Consider the following 15,252-nt stretch of genomic DNA (forward strand, 5'->3'; position numbering starts at 1 on the left):
GAATTATAAATTAAAGGTAAGGAGGTTAACAAGGACGAAGCCGGGTTGGCTACCCTACAAGGGCGAAGGGGAAAAGGAGAGGGAATGATTGAGAGAAGAAGAGGAAGTCCGCTGAGAATATCGCCGACGTAGAAACAGTTCTCTGCTCTATTTCACAGATGATAACTGAACGCAGTAGCTTTCAAAATAGCAGTAGCGCTTTATGTGGTCTTTTGTAGCTGCGATATATGAGGCCATGGTCGCAAGGTAACGTCCAAGGTATATGTTTTTCCGTCCAACTGATTTAGAGCTGTGCGGAGTTCATGTATTTCATTTGCAGAGGATGGGCAATAGCACAGTAGGTGTTCTATAGTGTTCTTGATACCACAGACATTGCACTCAGCGCTATCAGCCATTCCAATCAAACATTATGTGTGTGTGTGTGGGCGCACAATGTTCATGCCAGCAGTGGAAGCCACAGCGCTTCCCTGGCTGCCTCAGAGTCGATTGAGCGGAACGTGATTGCGGTTTTCTGGAACGTGAACGCGGTCGTGGGGAAAAAAAGATAAACAAGTACGCGTGTCAGGAGGGTGCTTCCATTCCGGACATCATACAGCATTTCCCAGTAGCTTCCCGGTTCGTTTAGAGACTGCTCGCGGATCGCGGCTCAAGGCACTTCATGCCTTTGACGAACGCTACACGGGACCTTGTTATTGTTCTGGTTTCGAAACAATTTTATTCATTACTACTGAGAATCGTCAATAAAGTAAAAAAAGAGTTTTTTTTAATAAGTAATGCTACAGCGAACTCTTCCTTTTCCTATACAGTTTGACGTGGCTGGCAATTTTTCGCCAGTAGCTGATGCAACTAGAAAACCTAAAGGGACAGACAACCACTCGCAACATGTATCGAGAAAACCCAGCTGATTGAATGATTCCTTATCGTAGTGTCTAAAACGAGCCATGTTTTGCTCATTAAACATGGATTTATATCTTTAATTCATCCCTAAAGGTCGCGAAAATTTGGCGCCTCACACAGCCAAAAAAGTAAAGTTGGATAAGAGCTCCCACCACGTGACCTTCTACTAGAGTACGCGGTTGCTGGTCTTTCTATTAGTATTGAAATGCAGTATACTTTTTATTATCATAAGTTTTTCCTTACAATGGGCAGATAAGCCTTGGTTTGTAGTGAGCAGAAAAGTGCGCTACCTTCGCCTTAATTTTCTATGAGTTGTCTTGGGTCATCTATAGACTGAACAGCAATGATGAGGGCCAGCCAGCCATAACGTAAGCGTGTACTTGGGGAAAAACGCAGTACAAATATAATAAATGTCTGTACAACAACGCGAACTTATCGCACCAGGTTCTTATTTTCAAAAGTGGTTGAAAAGGTCAGAACGGTATGGGCTTAACCACAGTTACACTCACTCCTGTGAAAGCAGAACGATGGGCGGCTTTCACAATTTGTGAGGCGGGCTATCGACATCGCTCTCATTCCTCAGTGTTGCTAGAGGAGGAACTCTTGTTCATTTAAAGGCTGTTGTCATCGATAAAGTCTACTTACTAAATATCCGAGCGCTTTTGGAACTGACCACTGCAAATGTAAACACTACGGATAGTGAGCTTTGCGTTGCGCCATAAAATACGAGGTCCTTAAAGATCGGTTAAAAAGAACAAAGTAAGAAAATAAAGTTTGCATACCTACGCGGACTCGAATAAAGAATCCCGCAGTTCATAAGCGGGTGCTACAACTTTATTGTAGCAGCGCATTGCATTTGCACTGCAAACAAACAAACAAAAATTAAGAAAGAGGTCGTCTTCCATGCTTACTTTCCCGCACCAAGAAATGGTTTTAACCGGTCAGATTGCAGACAGCACATACAAATATAACATTCCTTCTCTTGTGGCAGAAATTAAGCCTTAAAAAGTGACAACAGTTACTGAAAACGCACAGTGGCCTTCAAATGAAGGCCAGTCTCGAACTTTGCTTTATTAACAATCATTCGGTTGTATGATCGGGGTTAGTAGGTCGGGTGAATCGGACACTGTAGTGTAGCTGCTTCGCGCGTTATTTCACTCGAAGCTGCAGTCTATTTCTTTTATTCTTCTCATTCAGTTAGGTGTTCTTCCAACCCGAAGCGTTTCTTGTTTATGAATCCAGAAGTAAGTGCAATGACAATGCGTTAGTGCGGCAGTAACTCGCTCCGTAAAAGCACTTGTGAAGACGCTCGGTGATAGGCCACCGAGCCAAAAGAGCAGCCGGGCCTGGACAAACGGGTAGTAAGGTTGGAGCCACGGAGGCCCTGCAAGCTGCAAGCTTGCAGGAAATATAGTTAGGACTCCGAGACGCCCCTCTTGTCTGCGCCTTAATTAAGAAAAAAAAAAAAGTCTAGCGAAGCGATGCTAACACTGGCGCCATCGAGGGGGGCTGTCCGAAACTGCGCCAACCGTCGTTTGAAAGAGTCGTAAAAACGTTCTTTACGAGTCGGTCCTCTCACTTCATCCTCACACCGCCTCAGTGTTAGTGCGGGGATGCCAAAGTTTGACTTGTAGCGCGGCCTGCTGCCTTCTCGACATGGCTCTGTTCTAATTTTTTTTTTTTGCTGTCGTAGCGTCTTTCTTTATTTAAAGAAAGGGTGCGCCGACTAAGCATAAAAGAGATGACGCCAAAAGCTTCACCATCACAAAAAAAGGAAACTTTGCCTTCAGGTTACTTCGGCAAGAAAGCTCAAGAAAAAACAAGCCGCAAAAGCAGTAAAAGAAAACAGTAAAAACAGCAAAAGAAAGTACAAGCTGTCCTGACGAAGGGCACCTTGGCTATATTGCTTCTAATCGAGGTACGGAAACCGGCACCACAGCCCAGCCGGTGTAATCGTTTTGTGAACCAAGCTTATATCGACGAGGCTATAGCTCTTGGTAGCGCGAGAGCAAGTTAACCGAAAACTGTAAGCGCAGGAACATAGCATGATTAGCAGAGACTTAATATGACAGCGCAATGACTAGGCCTGAGATGGAAATATGAGAAAAATTATATCGTGTCCGGAAGTGAGAGAACTTGCAAAATATACTCAGTAGATTCGCAGAGTAAAACACACGCAACTGACACAGAATGACCAACACTCGCAACAAGATATCCAAAATAATGTATTATCACTCATGATAATTGTAATAAAAAGTGGTGCTATAGATTATCAGAGCGTATAGTACCATATCTGAAAAACAAAGAAAGCTGTCCGTGGAATGAGTAACCACCTCCTCGTGTTTGCTGCCATAAAATCAGCTTTTCTTTTCTCTAAGCATGAAGATGAAGATGTTCACAAGTACCATGTTGATGCTTCGTCGTGAACTCGCGTCATCCGAAAGACATTTTACAGTAGTTTTTTTTTGCCGTCTGGGATGACACCTTCGCTGTAGGTCAAATTAGTGTCAAATAGTTGCCGAAGCTGACGGCAATAATACAAATAAACCACTTCCATAAGGTTCCGCGTGCGTCTGACTTCACATCTCGCATGAATATTTTACGCAACCGCGTCGCAATATATTTTAAAACGCATCGAATACAACGTGCATCATAATGTACAAGGTGTCGTAGAAGTATGTTTGAACGGAACTACGATTGCCACCTCTGCTTTGAGTTGAAACTAAAACGTGGGTCTAGCTTTGCTCGGCATCGAGTTTTGTAATGCCGTGCCTTCCCTTATACACGTCTTCCACGTACTTCAATAATAGGCGCAGCATACAGCTGTGCGATTTCTCTCACTTCTGTGTTCATCCTGTCTTCATCTACCTCGGTGTCTCATCCCAAGCGCAGTTAAGTTCACACACACGCACAAAAGCCTTACCAACTAGTCTCCCAACACACTCTCCTGTGCAACATATTTTTTTATATAACTCTTGTGCGTTATACCCGACTAGCGCCCTCGAAGAGATGTTTTTTACTTGCCACGCTGTGGCTGCAGGTTGTTGATTTCAGCGCGTCAGCAACAGCGCTGCTGTCGCCATCTGACCTCAAATCGCGTGTCAAATAAAGGTGAAGAACGTTTACTGCCTGGATTGTCGGCGCTGAACTTAGCTAATAACGCGAACCTTGAACTAGCAAAGCAACACCCGAAAATAAACCGTTTTATTTCACTGTTTCCGGCAATAAAGTCGTTCGACGCAACGCATGCGTTGCTGAAGGAAATCATTGCACATGAACATGTATTCTTGAAAGTTTGTTAGCGTTGCTCTGTTTTACAGGTTCATGCGTGAACCCATGTCACCACTGACGACACGAGAACGGAATCAGCGGGATATATCACTCATTCCCGGTTTTGAGTTATTGGTCTTTTGCTCGCCTAAAACTGTCTGCATCTATATACAAGTTAAGCTATCTTGCTCGCAATGGGAGCAGTAGAAAAAAAAAACCTAAGATATCCCTGTTGAATTGTTTTTTTTGTTTAGCTTCTAGAAAGCCGTGATATTTCAGCTGACATTCAAGAGAATTTGTTGAGGCCCTGTGTAATTGGCGCATTCATAAAATTCTGCGGAGCGCCAAAAGCATCTACGCAAGTGGACAACGGACGAAGCGCTGGTACATCGTGTTTGGCGTACGACGGCCTGTGGCAACGATGCGAAGCTCACACCCCGAGATGAAGGTTTAGCTTAAGAGGAAGTTTTAGCTCGGGCCCAACTCCAACGCGGCCTATTCAAATACATGTAAAACGCAAAAACGTTTTTATGAAATCACCCCTGGACCGATTTTAATGAAATTTGTTGCATTTGAAAGATAAAGTTAAATTCTAGTGACTGTTGGAAGCGGAATTTCGATTTAGGGCTTGAATATTGTTAAAAAATTTTTCAAATATTCGACCGTTCGAAAAAAATAGAAGCACGAAGTTTACAAATTCATAGCTCTGCATCAAGAAGAGATATCGCGGTTCTGTAAACGGCATCCATTAGATAATTGAAAGCGGACAAACTCGATATGTCATTTTACATCTTGCGTGAATTTGTTACGTCGGTTACAAGGGTTCTGCAAAAGCTGTATTTTCATATTACTAAATGTTTTTATATTCATCTGTAACAGATCAATTTTGTCCGCTTTAGGTGTACTATTAGATGCAATTTGCAGCATTGTATTATAATTTTTCGTTGGTGAGTTACGGAGTTGTAAACTTGATAGTTTAGTTTTGTGAAAATTTTAGATTTTTGCCAATTTTTAATAAAAAATTGGCGGCCTAACTCAGAAATGTGAAACAAACAATCACTAGATTTTAAGTATTTCTTTTAAATGCAAGAAACCTCGTCAAATTTGGTGCTGTGGTTGTTGAGAAAAACGAATTCTCCTTTTACATGTATTTAGGTAGGAGCACACGAGCTAAAGCTTCCTCTTAAGACAAATTTGTGAAGGGACGGCAGATACATCAATTACAGGCATTCCGCAAAGGTTCAAAGACCGGCAAGGCAATGTGCAGTGTCACACCGCTGCAAGAAGCAAGCGTTAACCGCTGAAACCTTTATCTTAGCCGCGCATAGAGGTGATTAGTTAAAGTAACTGAATGGAATATTGCAACATCTCTCTGATCAGCTGCGCAAAGCCATCTGTCACTATTGCGACCGTTATCTACACTTGAGATGCCCATTGCAGCTCCTTTGCTGGCCGTTGTCACTTCTACAGCAGCTAAGTTTGTAACATGATCGATAAGCCATGGTGGGCGTCAAGGAGCAGCGGAACAATGCTAACACTGTGGGAGAAAGGTATACTGCAGCCAGGCGTTCTGCGGCATAAAGCGACAAACCCAGCTTCATATTTTCCGAGGACTAAAGAACTAAAGGAAGCTGTGAGCTGTGATTACACAGTACCTGACAGCGCTATCCGACTCCCTAGCTTACTTCCCTGGTTTGAAAGATTTGTTTGACCAGCCCAAGACCAGCATGGTGACCTGTCATGGTGCATAACTGCTGTTGATTCTGATTTCGAGTGAATCCGGCTTGGCCTCATTCCGGTCATTGAATATTTATGGCCTCTACATGTAAGTGGCGATGTGTCCATCCCATGTTGCAAATTATTGGAAGAGTCTCTCTCTTTTTTTCATGAGCCGTTAGCATTGCTTACTAGATATAGAACCAATACTGAGACACATATCATCCACGTGAATTTCACATGCCATTGATAAAAGACTGCCAAAGGGGTCACTGAAATCTGAAGGTTTCTTTTCAGGGTCATAAAATAACGCAAAGGGACTTGAAGCGAGGTGAGCATACAGCAACATATTCATTCTTTAAGCATACGTTATTCATATCATCAGGAAAAAATTGTTAGTTACCTCCTTCTCTCTAAAATGTCGCAGTTTCACCCAAAAGACGAAGCATCGATTGTGATAGCAAATTAGTAGACAGCTATACGATGTAAGGATGGTAGTTTTGTCGGCCGTATAAGCTGGTAAATATTCGCGTACTAACTAAATTAACAAGCATTGTGTCACGCGCGCACTATCAAACGTCAACACATCTCACTCGATGACCGCGAAAACTCGCTGTCAAAACGCTGGAGTGAGGAAACGCGGCAAGAGCAGCGAGCGAATTGACCTTCATGTCGCGTCTCGAATCAACGCGAGCTAAGCCACGAAGACACAGCGAAACGGGCGGACTGTGTCCCCATCGCAGATGACTTTCAAGATGCAACAGCCCCGGCGGGCGCACGCGGCCGCCCGGTGCGCCCGGAGTAGAACTAAAGCGCCCCCCCCCCCCCCTCCCTACTCTCCAACCGGAGCCTTTCGCGCGACGTAAGACGGCGCGCTTCCTCCCTGCTTTCCTCGCTCGAGTGCGCGAGATCGAGACGCGATCGCCTGCCCACCCTCGACTCACGTTCACTCTCAGAGCACACGGCGCTAGCCGACGATTTTATCGCCCTTGGGCTTTATGCGGAACCTCACGGCGACCCCAACGGCGACGCCAGAAATGCGCCTAGAGTGTCCATATAATTGCTATTGCAATAGTAAACAGTGATTTGAAACGCCAAAAATCATTTAAGCTAACCGTGTATAGTGGAAAAGGGGAAGGAGGAGAACGCAGGGAGGTCAGCTAGACGCATGTACGGTTTGCTGCCCTACTTGGGGGATGGAGGTTAATGGATGAAAAGAAAGGAGAGGGAGGGAAAAAAAGGTGCTCTTATTGCGAAAACTTGCGGTTGTTCATCACTTCACGCCTACAATCGGTCACTGAGGCCTGTCGATTTCATGAACCGTAGCAATGCCCGTGTCGTTTTGATAATCCACGGAAATAAAACGTGCTGAATGGTTTTGTACTGATAGGCTGGATAGGTTAGATAAGCTGGATGCGGTGACCAGGTGAGTAAAACCAGCTCGAGTTGTTAACGATCGAGTGTTTGGTAAGCCACAGTGCACGCGTTACGAAAGGCGCGTAGCCCTAGTGCACTCGATGCCTCAGCGACAATATTTGGCACGTGAGTTCTCCAGGAAAGGTTTGATTTAAAATGAAGACATATATTTGTAGGCAGGCGTTGCGGTCGTAAGATTATTGTTCAGAGATTAGCTGCATGTTGAAATAGACCGCTTTCGCACTTTACACTTTCCGGGACTAACGATCATTTGCCACCTAGAGAACCGATTTGAGATTTGGGTCACATACGGTTGGACAGCGAGATGATCAGCTGTAGTTTAAGCTTTACAGTATAATATGCAGTCATCAGCGAATAGACGTATGGTTTATGCTATATCGAATAACTGTTGACGTAGCGCACTACTTTCTTGAAAACCCGACCTCAGACACGGAGAAAATTTTGGGCAGAAGCGACCCCGTCGAGATGTTCGCTGAATAGCTCGTCCACCTGCGCAACAGTCGCTGTTTTCTAGCTGCGAATCGCATGGAAGAGTCTTCATCTGCACCATTCTTTCTCCTTGTAGACTACTACACCTGTTGTACCCTATAGGATTCGAAGAGAACCAATGTTCAACGAATTCCAATAATGAAGCCTAGAGTCGACTACATATAGGCAATATTTCTCGATTCGTATTCGAAGAATGGCATATTCGCACACACCTACACAAAATGCTGTATGCGCATGCTCAACCCGCATACGCGCCAACCCGTTCAGCATGGTCACGTGTAGCGCACACGCTTTCTCGCTTCATCCTTGAAATGCTGCCTCGTCTAACGTTTGCTGCGCGCTCTTGCGCGTTATCGGCGGTACTCGGCGGTGATATTACAGGCGCTGCTGTTTTGCGGGAAACCAGACATAGCACATAGCTCGCTCCCGTCGTAGTCCATCGCAGTGGTGGGTCAGCAAAGGCTGCGCATCGCGCTGGCAGAAGGCATTCGTCCGGCGGCCATGGCTCCTTTCAGCAAGCAGACGGTGTTCGGCTTCGGCTGTTGTCTCGACTGGCGGCCGACCTCGTTCGTGGCCGAGTTCCCGTCAATCATGGTGTGCAACGCCTGCGGACTGGTGCCCCTAACGTTGGCCACGTTGCCCTGCCTTCACCTGATCTGCGCACAGTGCTACGAACGCACAGGGAAGGGGAGCAACCGGTGTCCTCTGGACAAAGAAACGTTCGAGGAGAAGCACGTCGTCTGGTCGTCCAGGATGGACAGAGAAGGTCTTCCGAGACGCAGGGTGCGCTGCTGGAGCGCGGACAACGGCTGCTACATGGAGGGCGTTGCCTCCGAGATGCTGGAGCATTTCACCCGCACCTGCCGGTTCCACATCGTGAGCTGCCCCAGTTGCCGCGGCGAGGTCCTGCACGTGGCACTCGCCGACCACCTGGAGTGGTGCAGCTCGCAGAGCGCTTCTGCTGAGCAGCCAGCGCATGACGACAACGTTGTCAACGAGGCATTGGAGCTCGACGAAGCCGCGCCGAGGATCCTGTGAAAGTGTGAGCTTCGCGATATCGACGCGAAGCTCACAACCTTCGGGGAGCGTCTTTCCTCCTTGTGATACAAACTCGATATCGCAGTTGCCCGCGCATTTTGCGCGGACTGTTGGATCGATACCTGGTCAGTAGAGGATGAAGACAGGCTGAGACCGGCTTCCGGGACCGAGGACGTCTGTTCTGAAAGGGCGCGCTCTATGGTTGGTGCCTTTGCTCAGGGGTGTATTCGTATAGCGGACTCTGTGGGGAACCGAGTCACTGAGTCGTCGACAGAAGCACGAAACGAATAGTCAGCCATGGCCGCTGCGATATATATTTTTTATTTGAACCTACCGCAGGCCCATCACGGCTCATGCAGGAATGGGTACATGAACAGGTTTCGTTTTTATCAGCAACTCAAAATTTATGTAATTATTAGCAGTGATAAGCTTTCACGATGAGAATTTAATGCATTGGACGGGGTTTACAAAGAAATCAATGCTATCACGACACACAGCGATGTCTGATAGATTATTCCAAAGAGAGATTGCCGACGGAAAAACGGAGTACTTGGGGTTTTAATGCGACTTAAGGGTTGACGAAGTGCTTTGCACTGATTCTGTCTCGATGAGAGCTTAAAATTTTCATTCAGATAATGAGATCTCGGTATATTCGAGTGACCATGGTATGAGAAGTAAATAAATTGTAGTTTAGAAATGATTCTTCGTTGCGAAATTGATTTTAAGTTTGCCCTCGTAAGCAAACCCGAAGGACTATGCTGCCTTGAGTAGTCCGAGTGTAGAAGTTTGACGTTGCTACAGGCGGGGTTAGGCTCGTGAACGGGGCCGACAACTGCTGCCCGCCTGGCCGTCTCTTTCTGCGCCGAATACCTCACCATATGTCCGTAAGTCCTGTCTGTCGTAGAAATGCGTTACACTTCCTTGCGTACAATCCGCTGTCTTTGACAACTAGCCAATCCCTGTCAAGCTATCTTTCTCAACCGTCGCTATATACTGCTCAAGCTGTATGGATGGTTTGTGTCGAACAATTTCTTTAGAATTTCAGAAGCGCTGGTGCCATAAATCAATCAATTATTGACAAGTGTTGACATTTGTTATGAAGAGCTCCGTTTTTTTCTTTTTTTTTTGGGGGGGGGGGAGTATAGCACGTGGGTGTCATCTCATGTGTTATCTTATTTTCCATGAACACAAAGTAAAACTGTCAGCCGTTTTTCTTACCAAAATCGGAATGAACTGATGAGTTTTGTGGGAAGATTGGCTTGCGTTAGTGGCTCCAAATTGCACTGCAAGGTATATACAGTTCTTTTTCTTAGCTGCAGCAAATTTTAAAAAATTGCCTGTGGCATATAGCATAATTCCAACAGTTGGTCTAAATTACTCAAAGCGGCCATTACGTGTAAGAGAAATCGAGATGCTTAAATGAATAATTAACTAAATTACACCAATCAAATTTTAATTGATTTATGGTACATATTTAACTCTACGAATTATAGCCGGTCAGTTCGCGAGGCGCATCCAGTTTGAACGAATTCTCAGGATTGCACCTGTTTCGCGATATTAATTTTCAATGTGTCCGACGAAATGCGTTGGCGTTTCAGCTATTTCTGATTCATTGCATAAACGAGAGCTTTCTTTTCAAATGGAGTGAAGACGGAATGAATTGACTCGAAACTGCGGGGTTCTGACGCAACGCTGACGTCAATGTGAGTGGCAGCTTCGAGATTCGCGGCGAGGTGGGAACGAGTTTTGCGACGAAGTCCACTTAATATCAGCAAAATGAGCGTGTGCTACGTTTCTTCAGAAGCATAACTGGCAAGTTGCGTACGGTACCTGGTTAGGATGTGCCTGTAGATGGCGTGCATGTGATTATAAGTTGCGTGGAGCGAGCGGAATGCGTTCGATATAGACTCGCTAATGTGATTCGCAAGCATTTCAGGCAAGAGGACTGCCATACTACGCGCGCACCCAAGAAGAATTGTCGGAAGTGGCACTAAAAGTAAGCACACCCAAAATATTCAAAATAATTGCTTCAAAAGACCCTCGTGGCTCGTTAGGCGTGCAACCGATTTTGGTGTATATTCCCTCGTACAGGTATAAAGTCTAGTTTTATTGCAATAGCGCCAACGCGTCTTATAGAAGGCAAATGTAGCACCACAAAACCGGCCAAGGGTTCGCCATTGTTCCGTCGCATGCACGCGAACGGGGCCGATTGCACATTCCTAAAGGCCGATCCACACGACGGACCAAATTGCTCTTTTGGACCACGGTCCGCGCATCACGTGATAGGACGTCACCAGTTCGTGCGTACCGCCGTTGGCCCGCGCAAGACCGCGGCCCTCGCGGCCCAACAAATCGCCGAGGCTTTTCCCGCTTCCGTTTTGGCGGCGGACCGCATGCAAACCGCAGCGATTTTGGCTTAGCCAACGAATGTTGTCCGGCAACAGTGTGTCTTCAGCCAAATCCAATCTAGTTTTCGGCTCAGCAAAAGCCAGTCGTTTCATGTCCGCGGTTCCGCCTACACGTGCGTGCAGCAGATATATTTTTTAAACACCGTGTCCTCTTGGAGTGACGAGGAGGTTTTTCCATTTTGTATACCTCGTTGAGCAGTTCCCGGCTTTGTGGGACTCGAGCCGGAATGATAACAATAACACTCTGGCCGAGAGTGTAGCAGGGGCCGAATCTTATAACGGTTCGGAATACGAACCGTCCGCTTCGCCGCTTACGTCATTAGATGTGCCACTCCCAAGCCGGCGGTGGAAGAAGGGGAGTACGCGACCAATAGATGAGAGGGTGCCACCTCTGAAGTGTACGTCGTTATATGACGAGCTAATCGAGGAATCGCAGATTGTTTCTGCTTGCTAAATGAATGTAAAATATAAATTAAATATTATACGCCAAGTGTTGAAGTATAAACTTGTGGTGTCGGGCGTTTACGCAATGCAGAAGTAATTTATTAATGTCATTCTTTTTCATTCTCAGCCCACAGGCGGTATCGTAAGCGTAAATGAGTTGGCCACGGAGTTGGTAGAGCGCAGGGCTATGTCGTCTGCTACCAGGAGCTCGTACGATGCATGCAACAGGAACGCACTACCAGCACTTCTCAAGTAGCTAGCACGACAAAACCGTGAACTGGTTCTTAGGGACACCTTTACTAGCCGACTGTATCAATTTTCCTTCTTTTTTCGCCCTTCGTCATCTGCTCGAACATGACTCGCTCGCCGCCGCGCTGCCGCTATCCCTGCGATCTGCCCCACGGCGATTCGCGTGATAGAAGCAGTGGAACTTAAATCGAACATTACGGTATACGGGCCCTGCATTGCCTGCGCGAAGTCAAATCGAAGAGTGTAGTGCTGACGGTGCGCGCTGTGCCGTGAAATTGAGAAGCAAAGTATGGCACTCCCGAACTAGAGAAAAAAGGGCAGCCAAATAAGAGAGCTCCACAATACCTTCCCGTCCTGACTGTATAGTTTTATCAGCCGAACGAAGGAAGCGCTGAACCAGCCTAGGTTGAACCCTTCTGACTGCTGAACGGCGCGCTGCGAGCTGTTCGCACTGGCGATAGCACTGGGAATTCGACCTCACCATGCAAATATCTCCTTGGCATTGACTTTGAAGCTGAAGTCACGGCAAAGCTGACCCAACTCTTCAACCGGCCAACACAGTAATTGCGAGAGCAACTTTGTGGACAATGCCGGCAGCAGAGATCTAGGCAATTCCGATTAATGCTTCCCGTCCGACTGAGCTCTGGGAGCTGCAGGCCGGTGCCGATGAACCGCAGCGCGCAATATCCCTTCCTCTGCGTGGAATGGCCACTCGTACGCTTGCACCCGAGTCTCCTCCATTTGATAGCGTAGCCTGCAAAAGGTCTACTTAGAAAGCCAGAAAGGGCGGTGGAACTCATTATCCGTCTCTTCTTCGAAAGCGTATCGCATTTCCAGCCGTGGTCGACACCGAAAGAGCAACGCCAAGCAGATGACGAAAGCAAGCAATAGCCTCCGAAGCAACCAACGCACGCGCGCGCGACGCCCGCACGTCTTCCGGGACGCGCGACCGGCGCGCGCGGCCAGGGTCACAAGCCAACAGCCAAGCCACAGCAACGGAACCCAAAGCGGACTACCCCTTCTCCGGTTCCTACGAACGGTTCGCTTTGAAGATGATTGGCAGATGCGTGACGTATTCGAAAATTGCGATACCGCCCCGCTGCCTCTGACGACCTGTGACGTAATCAAAATTTTGGCCAATCAGGTGAGGCGAAAGGAACGGTTCCCCAACCGAACCGTTATAAGATTCGGCCCCTGGTTGGTCTGCTGTGCCGTCTGCTATGGCGGTCCGCCGTGTGGATGTGCTCTGCGCCGGACCGGACCGCGGCGGGTCGTGACGTTGCATCACGTGACCGAGCGGCCCACCCACTTGGTCCGTCGTGTGGATCGGCCTTTACGCGTACAGGAAGGCGGCTCAAGAAATACGGCGTGCCGCAAGAAATCTCGGTCGTTATCAGCAGCAGCGGCTTTGAGCCGCGCGTAACGATGAGCGCCCGCCATGACGCAGAGCTTCTTCGGCCACGGAGGGGGCTGCCACACTCTCTCGCTACCCGTGTCCGACATTGCGGGCGATGGTGCCATATGATCATGTTCTATGATGATGCTGTCGATTATTCCGAGACCAGACGGTTTGTGGCCACCTGCGGCGTTGCGAGCAGTCCAGTCTCACGTTTCGATAGGGGAAGACGTACGGTCCCTGGTCGTCGCGTTGCGCTGCTCGTTTTCTGCTTCGGGGAGTCTCAACTCCCAGCCAGCAGCGCAGCGACGTTCTTTTACGTGTTTGCGCTCACCGTTTGGAACTGCTGGTCCTCTTCGTCGTTCGGTGAACACTTCTGGCTGACGTTGTCCCGAAGATTAGGAAAAAATTTTTCCTCCCAGCTGCGGGGTTTCGACGCAACGGCGTCGCGAATGTGAGTGGTAGCTGTTAGCTGCGCGGCGAGATGTTTCCAAGGCATACGCTACGTAATATCGGCACAGTGGCCATTTGATAAGTTTTCTTGCAAGTATAACTGACAGGTTACGTGTGCTTCGTGTAGCTGCTAAGTCGATAGGTTTCGTGTACGTGATCACCAGTATGTGTACGCGTATAGAGCGCGCTTGTTAGAGACGTTAATTTAGAATAGTTGTCAGTTGGGCGTGTTTGTAAACGTTTATGATGGAAACATCTCTACTAAAGCTGAGACCTAGCGCCTTGTCCTGTGTTCTTGCTAGGTCTCCGTTCTAGTAGTCGTTTTTCCATCACGAACGTTCACCAACAAAGCGCTTTGTCCTGTGTTTTTTGTCAAGTCGCCGTTTTAGTAGTGCTTTTTCCATCAAGAGGCGTTACTTCTTTGGACAGTTCTTGACGCGTGTGAGCCGTCCATTTCGCAGCGGCTAGTGAAGAGTAACACAGTTCACGCGTGTGTGCGACGACTCGCGCAAGAGACTGGCGGAGTACACGTTCTTAAAGAGAAGTTTCGGAAGAGGTACGATAACTTAGTACGCCCAAAGTACTCTTAATGTGCACTACCAAAGACTCCACCGTGGCTTGTTTTACGTGCAGTTTGAAATTTCGCAGTTATAGCGGCCTTCAAGACGCAAGGGTAGTTGCAAGCAGCGCAGCAGGAAACATTCAGTGTTAATATTCGTTTAAGGGCGGATATCTTCTCGCTGTTCACGAGACGCTGCACTGACTCGTTGCACGACGTGTTATCCACACGAAGCCGGCAGAAAATTAAGCGATTAAAAGAGTAGGGAAAGTGTCTTTCTTTTTTTTTCTCTGAACGGTGATCTACATCCCTGAACAAGTATCTTTGCTTGGATAAATATTGCCGGGCTTGGTTAGGATTTCTTAAAATGTGAAATGTATAGCTCTGCAATGTGACAGCTGGTAACCTTTAGTGCCCTTTCATATCCACTTAATACTGCGCTGCAATGCATAAAAAGGCGATTTGTTGAAAACGTTAGTGGAACAATAGGGCATTTTTACCGCAAGTTTCACGGGGCATATCTTGATATCCGTGCGATCCTTAGAATTCGATCCGAGCGGATATGCTTTAGAAATTCATCGACTACAATTTGTAAGTTGTAATATGTTCCGTAAAGGAATTAATTCAAAAAGATTGTCAACAACTTTTTATTAATAGATTATGCATGTTGATTTCTCATGCGAAGAATGTCCGTGGCATAAAGTAACCCAGCTCAGACTACAATAGGCTACATGCACACTTGATCTTCAGAAATTCTGTATGCCATAAAAAAGATCTCGTATGAAGAGCTCCATGTTAAGTAATGCTTTTTGTGGTTGCAAACTTTGTATCGACATGAACTTGGCCAGTGAGAAGTTCGTTGGACTATACTACAAGTTAATGTGTCGGAAGTAATA

General features: G+C 47.0%; 1 protein-coding gene across 1 annotated transcript; it reads left to right on the plus strand.

Moving 5' to 3' along the window:
• The first annotated feature begins 8,256 nt into the window (after positions 1-8,256).
• LOC142559492 (uncharacterized) lies at positions 8,257-8,847 on the plus strand. Its single transcript, XM_075671083.1, has one exon. The coding sequence runs from the start codon at positions 8,311-8,313 to the stop codon at positions 8,845-8,847; it is 537 nt and encodes a 178-aa protein (XP_075527198.1). The 5' UTR covers positions 8,257-8,310.
• The last annotated feature ends 6,405 nt before the right edge of the window (positions 8,848-15,252 follow it).

Source organism: Dermacentor variabilis, chromosome 10, assembly GCF_050947875.1.
Source record: "Dermacentor variabilis isolate Ectoservices chromosome 10, ASM5094787v1, whole genome shotgun sequence".
Classification (NCBI taxonomy): domain Eukaryota; kingdom Metazoa; phylum Arthropoda; class Arachnida; order Ixodida; family Ixodidae; genus Dermacentor; species Dermacentor variabilis.

What these genes read in the sequence shown, in the direction of transcription:
- LOC142559492 (XM_075671083.1), top strand. Translation starts at nt 8,311, where the DNA reads ATGGCTCCTTTCAGCAAGCAGACGGTGTTCGGCTTCGGCTGTTGTCTC.